This window comes from Phoca vitulina, unplaced genomic scaffold, assembly GCF_004348235.1.
Source record: "Phoca vitulina isolate PV1807 unplaced genomic scaffold, GSC_HSeal_1.0 scaffold9, whole genome shotgun sequence".
Taxonomy (NCBI): Eukaryota; Metazoa; Chordata; class Mammalia; order Carnivora; family Phocidae; genus Phoca; species Phoca vitulina.
Window position 1 is genome coordinate 57,673,636 of NW_022589712.1, and position 22,854 is coordinate 57,696,489.

The 22,854-nt window shown below is 33.0% G+C and overlaps 1 protein-coding gene across 7 annotated transcripts in view; it reads right to left on the reverse strand.

Moving 5' to 3' along the window:
• GRIK2 (glutamate ionotropic receptor kainate type subunit 2) overlaps positions 1 to 22,854 on the reverse strand; it is a 1,100,253-nt gene that overhangs the window by 164,772 nt on the left and 912,627 nt on the right. For all 7 annotated transcript variants that reach the window (XM_032408162.1, XM_032408165.1, XM_032408164.1 and 4 more), the window contains one exon: positions 2,812 to 3,035. In XM_032408162.1, the coding sequence (XP_032264053.1) occupies positions 2,812 to 3,035 (224 nt within the window). The remainder of the gene's footprint in view (positions 1 to 2,811; positions 3,036 to 22,854) is intronic.

A 22,854-nucleotide genomic window follows, 5' to 3' on the forward strand; every position in this document is an offset into this window, starting at 1 on the left:
CAAATAAGACCACATATCTCTCAATACTGGTTAAAAAAAAAACTTAGAACACTTGTTAAGGATTTGTTAGGTAATTTTTTTTATGCAATAAGGGTGAAGGGAAATTTTTAAAAGCCATCACAATAACAATCTGCTTTTAAATTTAATTTTAGAAAACATAAATTCCAACAATTATGATCAGTACTTAATTTATTATAAAATTTTGTTGGCATGGTATTATTTTAGAACTTCGTGATTTTCAGTGAGAATGAAACACATATCTGAGAATTTTTTTAGTGTAATTTGTCTTTTTTCTGTAATCATTATGGAGAATAAAGACAAAAATATACATAAAGAAAATGCCATATTTATTTTGACATCAATAATAATGTTAATAAGTTCATCAGTGATCTCTATACGACATAAGATGTAGTCCTCAATCATAGGTTAAAAATCAAAATACTATATTTATTTTGAATTGATAACAAATATCATAATGCCACTTAAATTAGGAAGGTAATTAAGTTCTGCAGTTGAAACTTGGCCATTTTGTCTGCATTTGCACGTCATGAACTTCCTTCATGGTAATAAGAGTTCAATACCATATCAGAGTGTATTTTTTTATTGAAGTAAAGTAGATTTTAATTTTATAAATTTATTTCGCTTTGGAGGTTCAGTTTAGAAGTTAAACGGACTCTATTCAAGAAATTTTCTTTTAACCTGAGTTTTTAGTGTGTGGTTTTTAAATTTAGCAATATTTATACAAGATTATTTTAATACTGAGAATTGAACAAAATATTTCAGAGACAATCTGCAAATGATATGTTTTCATATTGTGTATTATTTACCAAGATATCTAATATTATTTCTTACTTAATATAGGATATCTAACATTGTTTATTATTTAGTGGAATATATGATCATTTGTCCATAAATGAAGATATTATACTTAACTTTTGAAACTGTATGAGACTGTTTTCACATCGTTGAATAAGATGCTGAAATAGAATCACTTTCAAGTCCATTCATTTAATAACTAATAATAAAATATAACAGTAATATTCTAGAATTTAATGACACTAAAAAATGGCACACGAGTTAATGTTATATTCTCAAAAAGAATGACATGGAAGTATTTATTCTGTGTAAAATTAGTACGGGTTACAATAATTACACAGATGTTATATTATTATTTTTTTGATGGTTTATCAAACTGAGAGTTAAATAAATATTTTGAAAATTAGATGAGTGCATAGCCAAACCACATGCCTCTATCTGCAAATGTACTTTTAAGCTGGGAAAGAATTCAGATGTTTCAGTATTTGCTTTTGAATGTAATCTCAGAAGATTTGGGCTCAGAAAATTAGTAATATCTGAAATTCCTAATACGAATTTGAGGTAACTCCATAGTCTCTACTTAAGGTCCCCTGGAAACTACAGTAGACTTAATTCAGCTTGATTGATGCCTACACAACTGCCTCAGAATGGTCTCAGGACATTTACCTTTAAGTTTTGATTTTATCCTTCCTGGGAACTTTCATTAATTTGATTAAGAAGGAGCAGGTGTACCTGCAGACCGGAAGAAAGGCTTTTTCTATACTTTGGAGTATTTATTTTTCTGTCTGCCTGTGGGCAGGCTGTAGAGTTCTCCAGCCATTGAATTATTTAAACTGTAATCCTTGAACTTGTTTATCTGAAGACATATAAAACAGGATGGTTTATATTGGTCACTATAAAAAAATATGTAACCGATGCAAAGATGTTCAAAAATGAAAAGGTTGTTTTATCTTCACAGATATGGAAAAAGCTGGAGAGCTAAAAATTTATGAACTTCATACTCCAAATTCTCATTTTTGGGGGAAAATTCTAAACTTCAAATAAAAATTTTACCGTGATCTACCATTCAGCTACAAATGCTATATGTACACATTGTTCCAATACAAATTTTCCACCAAACGCAAATGATAATTATCTGAAGGACTCATGTGTTAATATTAAACCAATTAGGTAGAAAATTATAAATTTGCATGGCATTTATATGTAAATATCAAAAAAATACCGGTGTATAACTATAAAAATGTACATATATCAAAAATACTATGTTACTTCTAGAAGTGATTTCATTGCCTTTTTAATTGAATGAACTAAGCGTTTTTTTACTGCTAGGAACAAATACATGACTTCATTGAGAACAGGATATGTTCAAGAAATGATAAATCTCCTTAGTGGTAAATTTATCAGAAGAACCTATACAATATCATTGAAAAAAATAACCCTCTTACTTAATATTTAATTTTGATGATAGAGCAAAAAATACTTGTAGTTATACATTATATTTATTTTGTGAAAAAAATGAGACATTTTATGTGGAAAATAATGGTAGTCTTTTTATAGTTAAAATGCTTATTTTTAATTAGCCCTGGCTCATTAAAAAAAGCCTCTTTTTAAATTTTACCACTTTGGTTTTTTCTTATGACTGATTTATTAGTTCAAATTAGTAAGATACATTATTGTGTTCTCTGGTTCAAGAGAAATCTCCAAAACGAGGAGATAATTTTTATGTCCTAATCATTTGGACTGCTTTTAGATGCTGCTTAAAAAGAGTAAACTCTACCAAACCTATAGCTTACTGACACAACCAGCATGCATTCTGCCCAAAAAGGCAGCGTAGTATATTTTAATAAGTTATGTGACTCTTCAAAGTTCATTATTCTTCAGTACCCCGAGGGAGATAAAGAAAAAGAAAAGTAAAATTATTGTGACTTTTGACAATTATTAGTTAGAAAAAGGAGGTAACAATTGCCAAAAAAATCACAAAAGTGAGCATGTTACCTGGCTATGACAAAGAGCACACAACTGACACCCAAGTAAGCCAGCAGAATATACATCCAGATATCAGGGGACAGAGGATTCAGGAAGGAGAAGACGCCGGGGTTTGTACCATTGGGCTTGCGGTACAAAATACTTATTCCAAGTGTCATAAAGGGCTTGGAAAAGTCGATGACCTTCTCTCGAACGTAGGTAATAGCCAGTGGGGCAACTGCAAGGTCAGCTTTCTGTAGAGAGACACAGAAGAAAAGGGGAGAAAATTGGTTCTGAGTCTCAAGAACGAAGTCAATATCCAAATCAAACAAAACAAATACTTTACACTTGAGAATTGTCTGAGTAAGTATTACATTAACATTTAAAGCATTCTTGACTCAATTAAAGCATCTGCTTTTTCTGCTACTCATTTCTTTGTCCTTCTAGATTAGCAAACCAGAATTTATTGCCATAATAGAGAAAGAAAAAAAGCGCACAGAATGAAAAAACTGAAGAAACTCTTGTACATTCAGTACCTGAATTGTTATGCTATGGGATCTTATAATTATTTTTAATCTAAACTTAAAAAAACACTTAATATCAGTTATTACTTCCTAAATACCTTGGTCAGATTCTAAATAGTAATAATAATATCTACTTCAAATTATTTAGGTGATAATCAAGAAACATGTTTTCCTGGTTATAAAACTATAAAGTACAGTTCAAAAATTTTAGTCTTTAAATAGTTAACATTTTGAAAATCAACTTTCAATGTGATTGTGTTTACTGCCCCTGAGTTCTGTTTCTAGCCCTCTAATTTGTTTTCTATTATTTAATGAAAGTCCTCGCAGTTTTGCCTAAATCGCATCAGGAAATGAGTTTTTCAATTTTCACAAAGTTGCTAATTTTCCACTGTAGCTTAAATATGTTAAATTACTAATGCTCTTCACTCATCATGTTATAACCATCTGTCAGGATGAACTTCAACTCCAATATATTGAGAGAAATAATTATAATATTTTAAAATAATAAAGGCATCTATTCCCATATACGATAGGAAGCTATATTTCTACATTCCTTTTATTTTCATAAACACACTGGGCTTTCAGAGAATAAATAAGAAGTGCGCCTTGTAGTGAGCTACAGAAAAGTGTACAAAATAATGAAATTGGGCCTCCACAGTTTCCCACCGCAAGGATTGTTGGAAAATTTAAAAAAAGAAATTCTCGAAGAAGCTAACTTTGTTGACAATATTATTCTGGGTATGTGTGTGTGTGAGCATCTGTGTGTTGGGTGTATATGGGGAAGAGGGAGCAGTCAGATGCCTGAATAGAGTATCTTTGAGTAGCAGTGGAGAGAGAAAAACATTTCTCTAAAAAGTAGGAGGGGAAAAAAAACAGGTCTTTAGGGCCCTGGAGAGGATATCATCATATTTCATATTCATAAATCAAAGAAAATATCAATTTAGCAATAATAATTGTTAATGTCCTTTAAGCATCTGCTATGCAACAGGCACTGTGCTAAGAACTTTACATGCATTGTCACATTTAATCCTTACATAATCCTACTATTATTCCCATTTTCAGGTAAGGAAACTGAATGCATGAGAAGTCAAAAAATTGTTCATGGTCATAGAGCTAATTGAGCATTGGAACCAGGACATAAACACTGAGCTTTTGGAAACTAAACCCAAAACCAACCATGATATGCACCTCAGAAGCCAGAAATGGAATCATGGAAACATTCATTCATTCATTTATTAAGGAGTTCGTAGAGATGGAAAGGGGAATATATAGAAGCAAGGACAGCGATGAATAGATTACACTCACTGAGAATTTCGAGGGTTAGGTGAAAAGTTTATACAGATGGAATATTTTCCACAAGGAAGAGACAGCAATTCCTCTAAGACAGAAGGGAAGGAAGTACAGATGGTTTGAAAAAGTAAACAAGTTTGTTAGGGAAAGAAAGTAATCATTTAAGAAACAAAGATTCTAGTAAAAAATGGACAACATGAAATGGTGGTTTGCTCCTTTGTAACCTCCCTCATCCTAGGCACATGAAAAGCAAAATTTTACCACATGTAAAGCATATAAGTGAATATGATTTAAATTGGTAAAATACTTTAAAATTCATGATCCGTGTCAACAAAACTTAGGAAACAATTAAAATAACATATGTTAAGACAAAACTACTACATTATTCTAAAAAGTTGTTTAATAGGCATGTATTAATATGACTGACTAGACATACATCAAATTTTATTTAATTTTTTTAAAGATTTTGTTTACTTATTTGACAGAGAGAGCAAGAGCACAAACAGGGGGAGCAGCAGAGGAGAAGGAGAAGCAGGCTCCCTGCTGAGCAGGGAGCCCAATGCAGGACTCGATCCCAGGACCCTGGGGTCATGACCTGAGCCGAAGGCAGATGCTTAACCATCTGAGCCACCCAGGTGCCCCAACATACACCAAATTTTAAAGATTTAAAGAGAGAGCACGCACTCGTGCATGAATGGGGCAGAGGGGCAGGGAGAGAGAGAATCTCAAGCAGATTCTGCGCTGAGTGCAGAGACAGATACAGGGCTCGATCTCATGAGATCATGACCTGAGCCAAAACCAAGAGCCGGACACTCAACCGACTGGGCCACCCAGATGCCCAGTAAATTTTAAAATTTACTTAGTATCGCCTAAAATAAAATTTCTCTTCCAAATATAAAATGGAAAAAAAAGACAAAACATTACACAGTAAAATACTTTCAATGATAAAAGAAATCAGTCATTTGAAACAAAAGATAGAGTTTTAGACATTTAGTCAAAGAAAAAATAAATGCATTGACAGACTGTGGTACATCCATATGACAGAATATTATCCAGTAATAAAACAAAATTAACTATCAAGGTGTGAAAAGACATAGAAGAACTTTAAATGCATATCGCTAAGCGAAAGATGCCAGTCTGAAAAGGCTACATACATATGATATGATTCCAATTATATGACATTTTGGCAAACTATACAAGCAATAAAAAGATCTGTAGCTGCCCCAAGGACTCAGGGAGCAGAGTGACAAATAGGTGGAAGAAGAAGATGTTTATGACAGTGAAACTATTCTGTAAGAAATCATAATGGGTACATGACACTGTGCATTTATCAAAAGCCATAAAACTGTACAACACAAAGAGTGAAGCCTGATGTAAACTATGGACTTTAGCTAATGTCTCAATAATGGTTCAATTGTAACAAATGTACTACACTGATGGAAGCTATTAATAATAAGGGGTACTGTGGGCCAGGGGGTAGAATGGGAGAAGGTATAGAAACTCTACTTTCTGCACAATTTTTCTATAAACCGAAAACTGCTCTAAAAATATTTATTTTTTTAAAAAATAACAGGTTGTTTTAACCATATCCTCAGTTAGTAGTATTTAATGTTATTTTGATTAAATCAATTAGAACTTAGTTGTTACTATTAATAGAACACACAAAACTTATCAAACATCAATCGTCAAAAATAAGCAGTCTCTAATTACACACTAAATATGTTTTTTAAATTCATTTAAACAATCAGACCTCCAGATTATCTTGCAGTAGTAAAGAACATTACTTATACATAATAGCGCTGTCTATGAAAAAAATCTAACTTCATTACAAGTCTATTAATAATATAATAATTTTGAAATATAATCAAGATGCTGTATTAAAGATGCTTATAATGACAGATGTGATATTTTCCCATCAACTGCCATGCTATTAAAGACTAAGCCATTGGAGAAAAGAGCCTGATGGTAAAGTGCATAATCCAAGAACTTTTTATCTCCGTAGGTAAAGGTTATGATTTCATGAACATAGATTTAGTAATTGGCATTTCATTTTATTTTAAGATTTTAAGTTTTTATTTAAATTCCAGTTAACATACAGTGTAATACTAGTTTCAGGTGTACAATATAGTGATTCAACACTTCCATTCAACATCGGGTGCTCATCACGACAAGTGCACTCCTTATCCCCACTTGTGTTTTATTTTAAAGAATACAGTAATAAAGTAATCTTGCATTAGGAAAAGCCAATAGTCAAAATTGTTTAAAAAATCTATTTCAGCCAAAGAAAAATAAATAAGTAAACTTTTATGTGTCATATGAATAGCACAAAGGAAAGAAGAGCTCACTTCTACCTGATCGGGTCGGTGAAGCTTAAATGATTACACTTGTGTTGTGTTTTGAAGAAAGAGTCTGAGATGACAAAGGTCAGAATTGAGAGGGTGGCAACAGCAGGGAAAAAAAATCTCATTGAAGTGGCTTAAATTTAAATGTGTCCATTATGGGCCAAGACCATATTCTTTGCTCATATCACTTCCATTAATCCTCACAACAGTTCTACCAAATTTGTAGTGTGATTTTCTTTTTTACAGATGAAAATCCAGAGTTGTGAGAGTTTAAGGGATGTATGGCTTCAAAGATGACTTGACCATACTCATTTCTCACTATTTTTCTGTGCAAATTCATCATTACTATTTCTTCTGCTTTATTGTTTCTGTATTTCTCTGACCAAAATAATCTTCCCTTTCCTTCACTATACACATTCTATAGGACACATCTCTAGTTCTTTTCCTCTTATGTAGCCCTCTTTGAACAATCCATACACATTAATTTCTCCTGAGTGAATTTTTATAGCACTTTTAAACTTAACCATATAATTTAATTGGAACTATATTTATGTTGTATTGTTTCTAATTTTTTCACATACAAATCAACTAATATGAGACACCTGAACATACATATTGTAATTGTGTTGTCCTTGTTCTGGAGAGTGTAGGCACTTGGGAACCTGCAGATATGCCCTTCAATCAAAGCATGTAGCTCTGAATTGAGAAAATCATAAAGTATCCCTCCCTGGAAATTTCACAAAGATGGCTGGCCAGCAGCTATCTTATTAATATGTTTTAATTTAATATTATATCATTCTATGGGGAACTCTTCCAAATTGTTTTACGATCATAATAATCAATCTAACATCGCTGGGGCATTGGACAAAATCTGACACCAAGGAACTCCTAGGTAAATGTTTGCTAAATACAGTTTCAACTGACTAAAATACAATTTAAATTACTAAAATTTTCAAAGTAAATCACTCAGAGAATTCCAAAATTAAACTTTTTTACTGATCTTACTCTAGAAATAAGATTTATTTGTACATTAATGTAATTTCTAGTGAACTAACTCATCTAGGGGAGAACAGAATAATTCTTTATACGGAGTTATATAGCTAATAGCAATCCTTTGATTGTTTTATAGAACAATGGTAACATTTATTGGTCTAATTTCCAATTACCTAATACAAAAATTAGATAACAAAGCATATCTTCATGAATGTCACAATGACTCCAAATTTGATCATGTTGAGAAAACCTTCTTTACGAAGTCCTAGTATCTAAAGAACATTATGATATTATTTTATAATACAAGCTCTGGTGAGACATCTTATGCATGCTACTGAAAGTTCTTGTAATTTAACAATGGAAAACCAGTTCTAAACATTTTTCATTTCCATAATGTTGTGAAGTGCTTAGGAAAATGGATAAAATATAGTGGTAAGTGCATTTGAATAAGTTGTAAATATTTTAACTGATTTAGCTAAGACATTTAAGCTAGTTAATTATGATATTAATTTTAATGTTACTTTTAAGTGACACCACACTCTTCTAAACTCTTCATAGTGCTGTGAACGCATGCTTTCACCTCTGTGTGCACTTTTAGGGAAACGTAGTTCACTTTCTGTACACACGGCTTACCACCTCCATCACTATCCACCTAGTCACACCACCTGCAGGCTTGCAGTGGCCTCCTCATTGGTCCCCTGCTTTCATTCTTGCCCAACTAGAGTCTGTTCTTCATCCAAAGACAAGTTCTTTATAAAACACATACCAGATTATCACTTCTGGCTCAGAATTCTCCAATGACTTCTAGCACACATAGAATGAAACCTAATCTTGGCCTAACAAAGCTCTATGAGAGATGGCCCCTAATTATTTAATCAACATCAGTTCCTATCTTAGGAAGATCACTCTTGTTCTAACAACTCTGGTCACATGGCTAATCTTGAAACGTGTACACATTTCTGGCTCAAGGCTTTGTACTTGTTTTCCTTTTGCCTGGAAAGCTTGTCCCTCATACATCTACATGGCTTATTCACTCACTCAAATGTTCTTATGTGTCTGTTCTCATAACAGTCACTCAAAGGGATCTTGCTGACCACTCAATCTATCACTCTTTATCTCCTTACCATGTTTTCAGTTTCTTCATAAAACTTATCATGACCTGAAATTATGTCATTTCTTGTTGGTCTCCTTCCAATAGTATGTCTCTTTTGAGTAAGGAGTTTCTCCATTTTGTCCACTTCTGCATCTCCAGTGCCTACTACAGTGTCTGGGTCTTAAATATTTTAAATGATTGAGTTAATGCATAAAACTATCCTTATTGCTAATTCTTTCCACAGTACTTCCCTAAACTTCTTTACAGAAGAAAATATTCCTGAGGTTTATCTTCTTACAACAGTGAGATTTTCCATGTGCATGATTTCTATTTTTATATAACAAAAATAATAATTAAAAAACTGATAAACTATTTCATGTTTCTGTGATAAACTAGGCTTCAGTTTTTATAATAAACAAGAAGTTCCCTCATACCATTATGTTAGTTAGTACTCACTAGATTGTGTTTAAGAAAAAAATGTAGAGATTAAAGTTACATGTTTCATATATGTGAAAACCTAACTTCAAATTATATGTTATATACAGTATACAAACTAATATCTATTTGTAGTTTTACAAAAACATAACCTTATATTTTAGAAATATGCCTTCAGTTGCTTTTCACCAAACTAAGTACTAACCACATTGTACATAGTGTACAGTGGGCAATTTAGTTATAAAATACGGAGATTTCTTTTACACATGAAAGGCCTGAACAGGGACAATTAAGAAAGAATTAAACACAGACGGCAGTATTAAACACAAGCCTCAGCTGTTACTTTATTAATGCCTAAGTAAGCCTGCTGATAATTTCAAGCGATATTGACTACATCTACCAAGCTTGCCATTAATGCCAGAATGAAAAAGAAACTTCTCAACTGGTAATTCTTCAGAAGATCCATGCCTCCAAAATATTTCTAGAGTTTGATGGTTTTTTTGTGGGGGGGAGTGAGGGTTGAAGGGGATTTAATGGTTTTTGTTTTGTGTTGTGTTCTTCACATTCAGTTCTGATTTGTGAACTCTCAACTGGATGGTTTATAAATATTAATATTTCTGTACTAGAATTGTTACAATATCTTCCTTTCTCCCTTCAGTATTTCACGGGACTTACTTGTTTTCTAATGTAGTAATTCAATTAATTTAGCTCCCTTGAAAAAATAGGGTACACAGAAATTGAGGAGTGTTTTCCACATTGATAATTGCAAGAAAACTAAATTTCAATGAAAAATGATCTGAAATCTTCATATCAATAATTCAAAGTGGAATTTAGTATATCTGTTATTCATGAGCAAAGCACTGAAAGATGGTGTCTCTGACATTTTTTGTTCTGCATTTTGGGTATATAGATTTCCTGATTTTAAAATAACTCATATCTTTTAAAATTATAATATAAATGAAAACACTTTATTCTGTCCAAGAGAATCACCCAAATGCGAAAAATATTCTATTATATTCTATAATCCTTATAGTTATATATTTAAACATACATAAAACAAGGAAAAATCCACAATATTACTCAAACTTCATGTTATTATATATTTATCAAGCAAATAAGAATCTTTTGAAAAGAGAGAGAGAATGAATGGCTTCTTTGAAACAAATTTATATTAAAAGTTTCAAATAGAAAATAGAAACAACCCAAAATAGTATTAAAATCTCATGTTATTCCTTGAACCTATAAAACATTTACACAATTTCTTGTTACTGATTGAAGGTATTATTTCACCTATATATTTTCTGCTAAACCTTTTTTCATTTCCCAGTGTACATGCTATGGGATCACAACCAGTGGACCAAGAAACAACTACTAGCACTAAGATGGATGACTATGAACTATAGGGAAACTTCCTAATGGAATTGTGAACTTGTAATTCTGCTCTGTAAACTGTTCTTCAGTGGATAAGGGATTAAGCACATTGAATTCTCAGGATCTATTTTAAAATAATAGGTATATTATAACAGCTGTAAGTAATCAATGATATAAAATGTTTTATTATGATCAGTTTATTTTAAAACTGGATGTTAATTAATTTCAAATAATTTTAGAAATAATTTTAGAATCAATGTATTTAGAACAATAACAAATATTCCTTGACAAAATATTATCAAGATTCACTCTGCACCAGGCCTGGGGCAAAGTATAGGATACAAAGGTATTTAAGACAGTCTCATTTCTCAGGTGCTCACCATGGCAATGGAAACAAGCAGTTGGAAAGGTCTAATAAGTATTTCAGCTGAAGTGTGTATGAATAAGTTGAGCTATGTACAGTTATGCTATAATTTTACTGGCTTGCCCACTTGTTGCTCTAATGGATTAATATAAAATGATATTCATTATTAGAATTTACATTAATTTTGCAAAAACCCAGAGTTGAAATGGGACCTATACACAAACACTTGTTGTTAGTATTTTATAAAAAGTGCAATGGATTCAAGAGGGAAAAATGACAGTATTATAACCCGTCTTATAGCTTCTGATTATCTATTCTTTATTACTAGATTTTTTAAAACTATGACTTAAAATTTAAATTAAACTTTTAATTTTAAAATTAAAGTGATCTTTAGAGTAATCAATATGAGAGCAATAAGAAGAGTCGAATGGTAACACTTGTAAACCATGTAAGTAAACTGGAAGGCACACCTAGCTCAACCTCTTCTATTCCCTTTCCCAGTTAAAATAAAAATAAACACTGATTTTCCTATATAGTCTCATTAGTCTCACCTGAAGGCATTTGTTACACTCATTTAAATACTGTAGAGAATAAATTATAACAAGATCTTCAGTATATCTTCCAACAGAACATGGATTTTTAACTCTTTATTCCATAGAATGTACCTTGGTTTATAAATAGATTTACATCATATGCTGAATTACTAAGCAAACCTAACTTTGAGTGGGTCAAATTAAAATATAAATTTACTTAAATCTCTACATTCAAAATCTGTATCATATGCTCATACTTAGAACATATTGGCATTTGTTAAATGGGTAAACTGTTAATATACAGGGTAAGAAAGAACTTTGTGTAATAAAAATATTTATATTGATATAACAGCTAGTCATCATTGGTGTTGCATGTGGATATCTTTACAATTAATTCTCTAACATGGTTCCCATGACTAATAAAATTCCCTGAATCTGTACTATTTAATCATTAAGTTTTGTAAAGTTTTAACTATACTGATTTATTCATTATCTGTTAAAATTTTTGACGTATGAAGGAACTCAAAATCCTGCCATCTATCTTAAGTCATTCATTTACTAATTTATTAAACAATTTGTTATTAAAAATTTACTAATTTATTCAACAAATATTTATTCTCGAGTGACAGTTCTGATGCTCATAGTACTGGCAGAGCCAGACAAAGTGAAAAAGAAGACAGACACTAAGCATGAAAAAATCAGAGGATGTAATTTCAGGTAGTGAATGAATGTTAATGAGTGAAGGTAAAGCCAGTAAGAGGATCAGAGTACGACTAGGGAGAAAGGAGGGCACTCTTTTTTATAAAATGGACAGAGGAACCTCTCCACGGTCCTCACATTTGAGTCCAGATTTCAGTCAAGTCAGACATAAAGCCCTGGGAGGGTCTGAGCGGAGTTCTCCTGGTGGAGGAGATTGTGAGTTACAAAGGCTCTGGTGGTGGAAGCAAGCTGACTAGGCCAGGGGAACAGCGAACATGTCTCTAACCCTCCGGACCTCCTCCCACATTAATCATCCTGTTGATCCTCTCTAGAAAATCTCACTGATTATAGAAACATCACATGAAAATACATTCCAACCATAAACAAAAAGCGTCAGATTTAGAAGAGAAAATTTGTGTCACTGCACCTCTCATGTCATTCTCAGTGTTTTTTTCCACTAAAATTAAAATTCCATTCTGATTTGTTCTCTTATCTTTATTCTATAAATGTGATCCTTAAAAATTATTGTGCTCAAATTCAACTGCAAGAAAACTACTTGTGCCTTAGAATTTGTTAAAATACCTATCTAACTACCGATTAAAAGTTTAATCAAAACACTGATCCCATGATGTTGTAACTCAGTATTATATAATAATAATAGAAGAAAAAAAAAGATTACATTGTGCACAATATTTCTGAACCTGTGACATGACCTTGCTCCCGCAACACCTATGTGATCTCCTGCCTGTACAAAAATCACCCATTGATTAATAGGAACGACTTTATGCCCTCTGTAAATATCACTGGGGGACAGCAATTTCTTTCTAGATTATTTGATTTTCCAAATAATTCAGGTATAGTAACTGAATTTAGACCACTTCCCCATGTTTGTTAACAAAAATTAAGGTCATTCCATATTTGTTCATGAGATTTTAACAATATATCATCACCATGTATTTAAGGAGGCTTGGGTAACTCACAGGTAAATTTGAATATAAAGGTTAAGCAAAAACAAAAAAAAACAAGAAAAAAACGTAAAATAGCAAACAAGTCTTTCCAATACTATTGCAGTTGCAATAGTGTTTGATAGTAGAAAACTGGATACAAATAATAATAAAAAGGTCTCTAAGAAAAAAGTTAGAATAGTCCATCTATTATTTTATCCAAACTGCCCTTCCTTCCTTCCTTCCTTCTTTCCTTTTTTTCCCTTTCTCTTCTTTCTTTCTGCTAAAACCAGAGAGAATGAGTTTGTTTTTTTTTTTGAAGGGCATATACAATAAAATAAAGTGTCAAATAGCAGGATTTCATAGAAGGATTACATAAAAGGATTTAAGACAGAGATCATAAGCAAGGAAATTTTTCTATTGAATGGAAGTGGACCACCAATTTCAGACTGCAAGAGCCTTAAATATATCCTTAATACTTAACCCTGGAATGTCAAACCTAGACTATTTAAGAAATAATTCTAAATTCAGAAATAGGCTAATACACAAATGTATTCCCCCAAGATCACCTATAATCTGGAACTGTAAGTAGCCTACGTGCCTCAAAAGGGAATGGTTAATAAATCAGGGTATAACAATAAAGAATTACTATCCACTGTTAAATAGAATTTTATGATGTCTCTGATAAAAGAGAATGAACGCCAATAATGTCAGTGAATATAGAAACATACAATATTAAACACAAATTCAACTAAATAAAAATATAATAAGAGGGGGAATCTACAGATTAAAATGGGTCTTGGGATATATCAACCGATCACAAATTAAAGAGAATTTTTAGATCCCAATTTAAACAAGTAAATTGTAATGAATGAGTAAATAAACACTATAAAGCAATCAGAATCAGAAAAGTGTAAATAAATACTGTTGGTTGAATACTTGATGTCATTAGGAATCATATTTTTTTTTTTTTCCTGTGGGATAATGACAGAGTGGCCATTTAAAAAAAAAAATTAGTCCCTTTCTTAGTGATAAATACTATTTATACATAAACTTATGAAAAAAATATGACATGATATGAAGTCTAGGAATTGCTATAAAATAATGCAGGTGGCAAGAAAATTGATGAGAGTTGAAATGAAATGAGATTGGTGAAGAGTTTTCTAATCTTCAAGGGTTGGTGATAGGTACATTGCCCCCCACTTTCCTTTTCTATTTGCTTATGTTTGAAAAGTTCTATAATACAACCTTTTAAAAGTATAAAATCAATAGTGGAAAGAAATCGAGCAAAATGTTAGTAGTGTTTGTCAATAGTTGTAGAATTACGGTTTTACCTAAATTTTGTAATTTTTGTATAAGGAAATATATGACGTATGAAATACATCAATAATCAAATAAAACACAATGATAAGCAATAAAGTAAATCCATAGAATTTTTGTGGTCATTATATTTAAGAATATAAAGTTTGAGATACACATGCAAAGAGTTTTATTTGATCTAAACTTATAGATTAACTTCAGGACAAATACAACTATTTTCTGAAAATAAACTATTAAAACATGAAATGGGGAAATAAAGTACTGCTTTGTTTTAATTTAATTTCTGAAAAGCAAACGATATATTTTGCATTTTGAGGATAAGGAAAAATAAGCTTCCCCCCCCTTTTTTTAAAGATTTTATTTATTTATTTGACAGAGAGAGAGCATGCGCGCAAGCACAAGCAGGGGGAGCGGCAGGCAGAAGGAGAGGGAGAAGCAGACTCCCCGCTGAGCAGGGAGCCTGATGCTGGGCTCTATCCCAGGACCCCACGATCATGACCTGAGCCGAAGGCAGATGCTTAACCAACTGAGCCACCCAGGTGTCCCTAAGTTCCCTTTTCATAAGTATTTTAATCTGAATGATTCAAATGGAACCTCTGACATCAAATATTAAGTAATATGTTGGAGAAAATGCTACCGTATTTCAAGGCTACTGATTCCTATCTTTTTCATACATTCATGTAGTTTTTCCATGTAGGATTAAGAGGGAGCAATAATCAATCAGATGACCTTTCTGTAGATGTAAAAAAAAATGTCAAAGAGTAAATTTTAAAGTAACAACCATGATTTTAGAAGGTAATTACTATTCCTTCACCAGTTTAAAAAGTTTGCATAAATATATCCCATAGTAAAGTAAAATCAGCTTTTATTTTCTCAGCTGTGAAATAATATGACAGGATCTATCAATCAGTATTTACTGGTAGACTAGACAGAATAGGGATGCAAAGACAGTTAGGCATGATCCCTCCCAGAGCTTATATAAGAGTCCTTGAAGCAAGAAATATTCAGAGGAACTATAAGAACACAATGAATTGTATGAGGAAGAGATCAATGGAGTGGTTAGGAGAAGATTCATGGAATATTTGAGACTGACACTATGAATGAGAAAAAAACAATATAGCAGTTAATAGGCCTAAATTCTGAATTCATTAGCAATCCAAACTTTCCAATCAAGAGCCACAACTTGCTTCCATAGTTGGTGGCCCAAAAGAGGGCTATCTGCCAGTCTTTAGCTTTCCAAAGGGCAGACTAAAACCCAAGCCATTGGCAATAGCTTGAATCATAGCTAGAGTTATAGATAATGGCCTTGAGTTCTGCCCACCAGTAAGAATGATCTGGCCCAGTTTTGGTTCTGCATAGCTAGCACTGATAGCTGGATAGCTATAGGAGCCCAGGGAACACCATCATGTTTCAACTTGTCAGGCAACCAAGCCCAGGCATTTAGAAGAACCTCTATGAATCAAGGTTCCTATTGAGTCAGCAGCTGCATTTCAAGCTGTAGGGTAAGGGATAAAATTGCCACCAAAGGTGTAGCTACCTTTTTTCATGTAAAGCCAAGATGTCCCAGCTGCCTGGCTGGCTGAGTTCTTAAATATACTATTTCAATTTGACAAGAGAAATTTTGAGGTCTTTCCCACATTGTTAGTTATAAATTCCAAGTTGACCTACCTCAAAATAGGCTCATCAGGCCATGGAATCACAAGATTTCTGTGGATCAGTCATTCAGTTTCTTTTCTTTTCTTTACTTTTTTAAGATTTTATTTATTTGAGAGAGAGAGAATGAGAGACAGAGAGCATGAGAGGGAGGAGGGTTAGAGGGAGAAGCAGACTCCCTGCTGAGCAGGGAGCCCGATGTGGGACTCGATCCCGGGACTCCAGGATCATGACCCGAGCCGAAGGCAGTCGCCCAATCAACTGAGCCACCCAGGCGCCCAGTCATTCAGTTTCAACAAGGGTAGCAGCAAGCTAACAGCTGCTTTTTAAAAGGGGTTTACTTGGTAGGCGTGTCTAAAAAGTGATTAGTACAGAATCTGAAGGAGAACTTCAGGTATAGGATAACAAGAGGCAAAATCATCACAGAAGGGTCCTTAGAGCTAAGGGGTCCCAAAAGTACTAGGACTTTTCTACATGTAACTGTTTATGATTGAGAGGATCCTCTCTGAACAAATTCCAATAAATCCGCAGCTATCATCTTTTTAAATTTTACCTCCTTCCATTTTCTTCTGGAACTCCTACTAGAGACATGATGGCATATATCACCTAATCCTCCTCCATGCCTCTTAGCTCTTCTTTTAGAAGTTTATTTTCTTGTCTTTTTGTGCTCTGTGCTGAATATCCAGAGAGATGAACCTCAAAGAAGCATGTTATTTTTTGTTTTTTATTTTTTGTTTTCTCTTTTCTGGAGCTTAGAGGATTCATGAACTAGGAACAGCAATGGGGAGTATGGTAGTAGGGCTATTCAACTATATTCCAGTCTGTCTTTTTCTGAGCACATGGTAGATTGCACCCTCTCTCTCCTTTAAAGTTGACCACAGCCATATGATTTATTTTGGACAATGGAATATAAGCAGACATAGTGTGCTTTCCTTTCTGGGAAGAAACTTTTTGAGTGTCCAGGTCACCGTGTTCTCCTCTCTTTCCCCAGTGAGATAATCAGCAATGCTCCAGTGGGGCATCTCCATCAACTTGGTTTCTTGAGTGAGAAAACATGGAGCAGAGCCCTCAGCTGGCCTTTGATCTATATGTAGTGGAAGTAAGAAACAATCTCTGTAAGTACAAATTACTAAAATATTTGAACCTAGTTCATGCTGCATAATTCAGGCAGCCAAGAGGATATGACCCAGTCTCTTGAAGTAAGTAGAAGTGAAAGAGATAGAGTAGCCATCGTTGACAGGGAGAGAAATTTCAGCAGTAGAGAGGCCAACCAGGATAAAAAATAATCAAGAGAGAGATTAGAAATGAAAGGAGATTATCAGTGATGGAGGGAATAGGGATCCAGAAGGTATAATGAGTGGCTTGTAAGAAAGGGAGAGTGGTAACTTGGGTCAGAGCAAAGTCAACAGAATACAGCAAACTCTGGAAGTAAAGACACAGGGAGAATTACACAGACTGGATAGTCTTAAAATTTTTACAATGTCCAGTAATAATAAGTTGTGAGATACAATTTGTTTAGATTAACTAAGAACTCATTTTCATGTTTAAAAATACACTACTGAAGATACAAATTGCAATTTCATGGCTTTCCACTAAATTCTCAACACATGGCTGTTTTGTGAGAGTGGGTTCACATGTCAACCTTTTACTTTTTCTTCTCTTTGGTCTCATATACAAGAAGAAAGAGAAAAAAGAATGTCATTTGGATGGCCCCAACCTAGATTCCAGAGTAAGTGCAGACTTTTCCTTATTTGTTTATTCTATTGATAATTTCAATGAGAAGTAGGGTGAATGGAAGAGGAAGTGAGATGTCTGAGTTTGGGCTTTCATTCATTTCAGATACTTTGCTGCTATTTCTATCAAGAAAAAAATGCTAATGACAACTAAGACTTATCGAATGCTTATAATATACTTGGTATTATTCTAAGAACTTCATATGTTTTATGTCATTTAATCTTTAGCATGAAGTGCATGCTTTTGTCAATGCTCTTTATAGTTATGAAAAATGAGACTCAGGATACTTACAAGTTGCCCAGGATCACACTTCTGATAAGAAATGGAGGGGGATTTGGAAATTTGGCTGAACTCTAAAGTTATTCTACTGGTTATAATTACAAAGCTTTTTTAATATCAAAATATACCAGTGGACTGATTATCTTTCAACATAGAATAAAAATCTATTAAGTAATAATGAATTGAAAGTAAATTTCAGTGAGAATAGCAAATAAATCTGTGATCAAGTCTTCACTAAATTATCCAAGTTCAGATTGACATTTAAACAAGAAGCCCTGTCCTTGACAACACCCTGAATCTTAGTTCATTCAAGCGATACCTGTTTTTTACTCAGTTATATTCTTTTAAAACTATTTTTAGTATATACACACACATATGTATACTGTTTGTATGCATTAATAGACATATATATACAGTATGTGCATATATATGTGTGTATATATATACACACACTATGTGCATATAAATATGTATAAACATGTATGTGGGTGTGTATTTGTAATATTGTACCAATTACTTTAAAAAATTGTGAAAACCAAGTTTATTTATTTTTTAAGTGTGCCGTGATTTATATAGAGGCAATAAGAGAACATATCAGAACCCTGGTATTATTTATATGCATATTACAGTATTCTGTTTTATTTAGAAAATTCAACCTCACCTATTATGACAAACCATAGCATAAATAATTTATGTAAAGAGATGTATGGGAATGAATCCATCTATGAGAGCATAGAAGTAACATCCTTCACTTAGGGTTTTGGAATGACCTACAAATACTGACTGGCAGCAAGATTCATCATAATTCAAAAAATTCCTTACACAATGACAGATTGAATTGAAAACAGAAGGACACTGGTTGTTTTGCTACTATGGCTATTCCTGGCAGTTATCCAGGGATTACAACTGCACAACCTTACAAACAGCAGAGAAATGGACTGTTTAACAAAGGGTCTCAGCAGGGTAATGAGTGGAGCACATTAATTCTCACTGTGCATTGATGAGCTCTCTTTGAACTTTGCCAAGGTTTAGACAATGGTGACAGGGCTCTGGCACTGCACTGGCAGAAAATTTAGGCCTTGAAGAGTGCTTCAGGGATGAGGTTTTTTTGTTTGTTTGTTTGTTTTCGTTTTTGTGTGAAACCACATTTTAATCATTTAGACTAGTTATTGGTTCTAATTAGATCTGGAGTCTTAAGAAAGCTTGTTAATTATCAGAAAAAAAAATCTTTGCCACAACTGTCCTCTAAAGGTAAGGATCTACAAGGGATCTTAGATTAACCTTTAAAAGTTATATATTTAAATTTCAAGGTAGGAAAATCTGCAAACTTTTTAATGGTATCATGAATAGGAAAAATGTATAGGATGGAGCAGGTGAAATTCTTGATATATCATCTTAATCTGCAAAAATGACATTTTTATGTTTCAACCTAATGTTATTATTTACATAATTAACTATTTGCCTACACATTTTTTTCTTAAATTTTGACTTCTCAAAAACTGACTTCAGATTTTACATGTGTTTCAAATGACATTTTTATTTGTAATGTTGATCCCAAGGTGGGAGATCATTATCTTATATTTTTAAACACTAATTTGCTTTTTTAAGCTAGACAAATTGAACATAATAAAATATTCGTGTGTGTGTTCATATGTGTGTGCTTGCGCACACACATGCATATTCCTGCAATTGATTCATCACAGTTGTTGACTGATAGATATTCTTGATCAGTGAATAATATCTTTGGAGGAAGTGATTAGAAAGCATTTATACTAATTTCAATGCAGTGCCTTCTTCCATGGCCTGATTGGTGTTTATAAAAAACGGTTTGCCTGAGCATATTTTTCTGATATACAACTTTGATTGTGTTAGGTCGACCTTTCAAGGTCCATTCAGTGTCACCTTCCCACAGAGTTTTTCACATGCCTCCTTCAATCTACATATATTCTCTCCTTGCTTGAGATTTACTCTCCATCCCTCATGTGTGCATCATGATACTTCCATCAATCTGTTATGGTGATTCTATAATCATATCTAGTTTCTGTACTGTATTAAATATGCGGGAGGGAGGAGTTCAAGTCTAAGTGGTCTTTATGTCATTGTCAGGGACTTGCACAGAACATTGCATGAAGTAGTCCCTTCAATAAATAAAAGAAGTAAATGTAATTCGGGCTTCTTGTTTAATATAATTAATTATACAATGATATTAACCATACCGCTCTTTTTTAGTCCCATTTTTTAAATAAATTAAATACTAAATTTTTAATTTTCATGTCCTCCCACTTATGGGTTGGGGTCAGGTAAATGTCATTTCCCTGAAAATGAAATTAACAATACCAAAATCCAACATGTAATGTGAAGAACTAAGTATTTGTAGAAACATCCCACCAGACACATTTCCTGAAAGATTAAATGACCAGAAGAACACTTTTAAATCATAACAACTCGAAAGAAGAAAATACAAATCCAAAGATTTTGAGCTGACTCTTGCCCTGAGGGCATCTGAAATCCTGTAATCCTCATAGGCTAGAGTTTGACATGTGATGGGCCAAAAGCCCAAAGCAGAAGGTAAATCCTGGGTCCCATGCAAAATGATCAGATTGAGACTTTATTATATAAAGCCAACACACCCTAGCACACCCATACTCAGTGGGCCACATAGAATAAAGCCCACCCCACAGAAATAGATGATGGGGACTCATTCCTGATTTAGTCTTGGCTTTAATTAAATGTGAGTAAAAAGGGGGAAAAATGCCTTCTCTGGGAATTCTTAACTAATAATCCACACTCATATGGTGATCTCCCAAATAAAAGGTCAAATACAAAATTTCTTTTAATAGGTTCTGGTTTGGTTGTGTCACTAAAGACCTAATAGAAGCTCATATAAAATTTCTCAGAGGAAATTCATATTAACAAAAGTCTCAGGTCTTTCAACAAATGATGTTTCAAGGATTATGTGTACTCCAACAGTAAAATATCAGAAAGCACCCAATAAAACAAGTCACTCTGGGCAGAGTCAGCAGAAATAACAAATTGCAGGATCAGATACTCAAGCATTCAGATATTAAAGTTATCTATATATAACATAAACATAAAATAAGTATTATATATCACATTTAAAGGAATGAGAAGACATGTGAAACACAAAGAGATAAAAAACTATTAGAAATTACAAGGGAGATTTGCAGGAAAAAACAATATGTCTTTTTAAAATAAAGATTACCATAAAATCAGAAATTCAATGAATTAATTATACTACAGATTAGAAAAGCTAAAGTATAAACTAGTGAAAAAGCAGATATGTCAGAAGTAATTATATGAAATGCAGCATGGAGAGAGGGCAATGGGAAAATAGAGTTGAAATGCCATGGAAGTTCTAAAATAAATCTAATCAGATTTCCATAAAGGGTAACATATAATGAGTAATGGCTGAGAATTTTTATGGAATTGATAGATGTCATGAATTCTCATGTGCTCTGTCAATGTAAATTAAGCAAGATAAATAAATGGGAACTGAGATTCACTCAAATGAAGCTAAAAATACCAAAGATATGGAGAAGATTTTTAAAAGCAGACAGAGGAAAAAGATAGGGAAATATGATGGAATAATAATCATATAGCAAACTTCACAAGAACAACAATGCAAGTCAAAAAAGATTGGGCTGATATGCTCAAAACTCTGAGAAAAAATAACTTAGCTTAAAATTGCATAGCAGCAAAACTGTCAAGAACGAGGGCAAAATGAAGACATTTCCAATTAAAAAAAAAAGTTATTAAGAGAAAGAATTTACTACCAACAGAAAGACACTACTTAAGTGTATTATTCTAGAGGAAAATCTGATCTCACAGAAGAATGTCTGTGACATATGAAAAAATTGAGAGTAAAGCAAATCATTGTGTTAAATGTGTTCAAGCTAAACAAATACAAATTATATGAAATAATAGTATTAATGAGGGTGCCTGGGTGGCTCAGTTGGTTAAGCGACTGCCTTCAGCTCAGGTCATGATCCCGGAGTCCCGGGATCGAGCCCCACATTGGGTTCCCTGCTCAGCAGGGAGTCAGCTTCTCCCTCTGACCCTACCCCCTCTGTGCTCTCTCCCTCACTCTCTCTTTCTCTCTCAAATAAATAAATAAAATATTTAAAAAAATAGTATTAATGGAGTGTTTTTAATATTAACTAAAAATCAAGTTATAGCTAAAATAATAGTAGATGCCAGCAGGGGGTTGATCAGTTTAGTTTTCTAAGGTCCTTGTATTGTTTTGGAGAAAGACAAAGTATTGATTAATTGGTATTTTATTAAGTATTCTTGTTAAAATAGCCACTAAAATAATAAGTAAAAATAAAGTTTATAACTGCAAACTAATAGAGGAAAAAAGGAATGATTCCAAAGAAAACTCATTTAATCCAAAAGAGATCAAGAAAAGAGAAAAAAAAAAAAAAAGGAAGGAAGTGAATTTAGATGATAAAAATAAAACTGTTTTAAGAGATTAATGATGT